We start from the raw sequence: 2,901 nt of genomic DNA, 5'->3' as shown, positions 1-2,901 counted from the left end.
CTCTTCTCCGCGGGAGAAGCTCCTCGTGTGTCCTCTCCGTGCCCCGCGGGATAAGCCCCTTGTTGTGTTCCGTCTGCATCTCCCAGGGATGAGCCCCTTGTGTGTCCCCGCCCCGTCATCCCGGGATGAGCCCCTCGTGTGTCCCCTCGTTTCCCCACCGTGTCTCCGCGATGGTGCCACCCACGCCCCCGGGCTGTCTCGCACCCTCGGGTGGGTTCCCTCGTTTCCCCACCGTGTCCTCGCGGTGGTGCCTCCACATCCCTGGGGTGGTGTCTCCTAGGGTTGGTCCCTGCTGAATCCAGGCTGGGACCCTCCACATCCCTCCTTTGTCCACGAATCAGTCCCCTCATTTCCTTACTCTCCCCTCCCACGGCCCCGGGTGGGTTTCCCCCGTCTTTGGGTTGGTTCCCAGGCCACAGACCCGTACATCCCTGGGCTGGTCCCTGGGCTGGTCCCCATGGCTCTTCCTGCTTTACTTCCAGACAATTGGAGCTGCCTTTGTGGCCAAGGTGATGTCCGTGGGGGACCAGACAGTGACCCTGGGCATCTGGGTAAGTGCTGGGGCAAGAGCTGTGCCAGAGCCTCGCTGACATCTCTGACCACCCACTGACTCGGGGACCCCTGAAATCCACCAACCCTTGTTCCCCTGCTGAGCACTTCCCTGTCACCCCCAGGACACAGCTGGCTCGGAGCGCTACGAGGCCATGAGCCGCATCTATTACCGTGGGGCGCGAGCTGCTGTCGTCTGCTACGGTAAGGGCATGGAGGATGGGCAGGGGAGGGAGCACCGTGGTGGCTGTGGAGGTCCTGGGCTGGGGTGGTGGTAGTACTGGTGAGTCAGGCACCAAGGAAGGCAGTGAGCAAACCCTGACCCTTCTCCCCAGATCTCACCGACAGCGGCAGTTTCCAGCGAGCCAAATTCTGGGTGAACGAGCTGCAGAACTGTGAAGAGGTATGGGAGACTGGGGGGCTGTAGAGCCTCACTATGGGGCAAGGGGAGCTGGTGGTGGACGCATCTCTCCCACCCCTCTGCCTGCTACAGGGCTGCCGGATCTACCTGTGTGGCACCAAGAGTGACCTGCTGGAGGAGGACAGGAGAAAGCGAGGGGTTGACTTCCACGATGTGCAGGACTACGCTGATGGTATGGCCGTGCTTTGGGCTGGGCAGTCCTGGCGCTTTCCAGGCTCCCACAGCACCGAGTGGGTGGTGGGGAAGGGGAATGGAGCTGCTGAATCTGTGAGTGCCTGGGAGGCACAAGGAGCTCTGCCTATGCCCTGGAAACGCAATGGATCTGGTGGCACCAGGGCTTCCTGTGAGGTGAGGACCCGGCTTTGACAGGGAGCTCCCTGGGCATGGCATGTCCTGACAGGGGCAGGCACATGGCCAGCTGGGCCAAGGAGCCGGGAGCACAGAGCCCTGAGCCCTGCCCTGGGCTCCTGCCAGCCCGCTGTCAGCCGTGCCCGAGGGTGACTCTGAGGTCACCTGAGCCTGTGGGGCCACGTCCTGCACCTGGTTTAGGTGCCACCCTCAACCCTCCTTTCAGAGATCAAAGCAGACCTCTTCGAGACCTCCAGTAAGACAGGCCAGAGCGTGGGTAAGTAGCCTCTCACTGGGACTGAGCAAGGCTGGAGGGCTCTGCCTGGGAGGGGGGCACCCACACCCACTGTGCCCACTCTTCCCTCAGATGAACTGTTTCAGAAGGTGGCTGAGGACTACATCAACTTCTCTGCCTTCCAGGTGATGACAGGTGAGTAGCAGGAACTGACCTTCCTGTTCCAGGGGGTGCTGGGTCCTCCTCTAGGCAGGGTGCAGAGGATGAGCACTGGGAGGTCTGGCAGGGCCCTCCCTAGGATGGCTGCTGCTCTGTGCTGGGGATTGTCCTGTGGAATTTGGGTCCTGTCACAGCATCCTTGTCCCTGCTTGGGCCAGCCCCAGCACACCTGCCTGGCTAGGCCACAGTGGCCTTTGGCAGCCAGGAGCCGATCCAGGCTGCAGGAGTGGCTCAGCCCTGCCTAGGCATGATCAGTACCAGCTGTGCCTCCCACCCTGGGTTGTGCCATGGCCCTGAGCCTTGCTGCTTCTCCGTGGGACACCAAACCCTCCCCACGGGACCTTCCAGGGCCCATGCCTGAGACCAGCAGCTTTGGGGCTGCCATGTCATCGTGCGTGGACGTGCCGACAGCCTGCATGCACCCCTGCTTTCTTCCAGAGGAGAAGGGTGTCGACCTGGGCCAGAGGAGCAATCCCTACTTCTATAGCTGCTGCCACCACTGAGCCCTCGTGCCAAAAGGGAAGCACTGCTGCCAGCCGGGCAGCTGGTGCGCGCCGGACTCCTCCGGATTTTTACCTGCTGTTTTAGCTGTTTGGGCACTCAGCCCGTGGACTGCTCTCCTCCTGCACATGGAGCGGCACAGGGCTGCCGGGCAGTGCCAGGAACCATGGACTGCCACCCTTGGGGACTCTCTCCCTGCCACCTGTGGCATTGGTGGGAGCTGCTGTGGGCCCAGTGGTGGCTGTTAACTTATTCTCTCAAGAGATGCTCGATTCTTTGCAATTTATTTAAGCATCTTCTCTCGAGATGTACAATGTAAATAAAACGCATTGTGGTCTGAGCCATCCCCCTCACCTGAGGCTGTTGGGGCTCTCCCTTCCCTGCCCTCCCCCAGCTCGGCAAGACAAACCACAAGATGACATCGAGAGTAAAGTTAAACTTTACTTTACAGTAATTTTTCTTCTATATACAAAGAATTACAGTACATGTTCTGGGAGCACCTGGGCAGGGCAACCCTCTTTTCATTATAAGTTTCACATACACAGCCAACAGTCTAAGGGGAGCAAAATGAAAGTAATCAATGGTCCAAGACTCTCCCCTCTCCCTCTTCTAAAAATAATATACATGC

The 2,901-nt window shown here is 60.0% G+C and overlaps 1 protein-coding gene across 1 annotated transcript; it reads left to right on the top strand.

Annotated features, from left to right (window-relative positions):
* Nucleotides 1-482: 482 nt before the first annotated feature.
* Nucleotides 483-2,275, top strand: RAB24 (RAB24, member RAS oncogene family; the record flags this gene model as incomplete). Its single annotated transcript, XM_009075861.1, has 7 exons — nt 483-551; nt 675-753; nt 885-952; nt 1,043-1,142; nt 1,545-1,595; nt 1,686-1,748; nt 2,211-2,275. Coding segments are annotated over 7 exons (495 nt in total), but the record flags the coding sequence as incomplete, so codon positions are not given.
* Between the last annotated feature and the right edge of the window lie 626 nt (nt 2,276-2,901).

The sequence above is a fragment of the Acanthisitta chloris genome, unplaced genomic scaffold (genome assembly GCF_000695815.1).
Source record: "Acanthisitta chloris isolate BGI_N310 unplaced genomic scaffold, ASM69581v1 scaffold24755, whole genome shotgun sequence".
NCBI lineage: Eukaryota > Metazoa > Chordata > Aves > Passeriformes > Acanthisittidae > Acanthisitta > Acanthisitta chloris.
The sequence above is the reverse complement of the archived record's forward strand: the minus strand, read 5'-3'. Positions and strand labels throughout refer to the sequence as shown.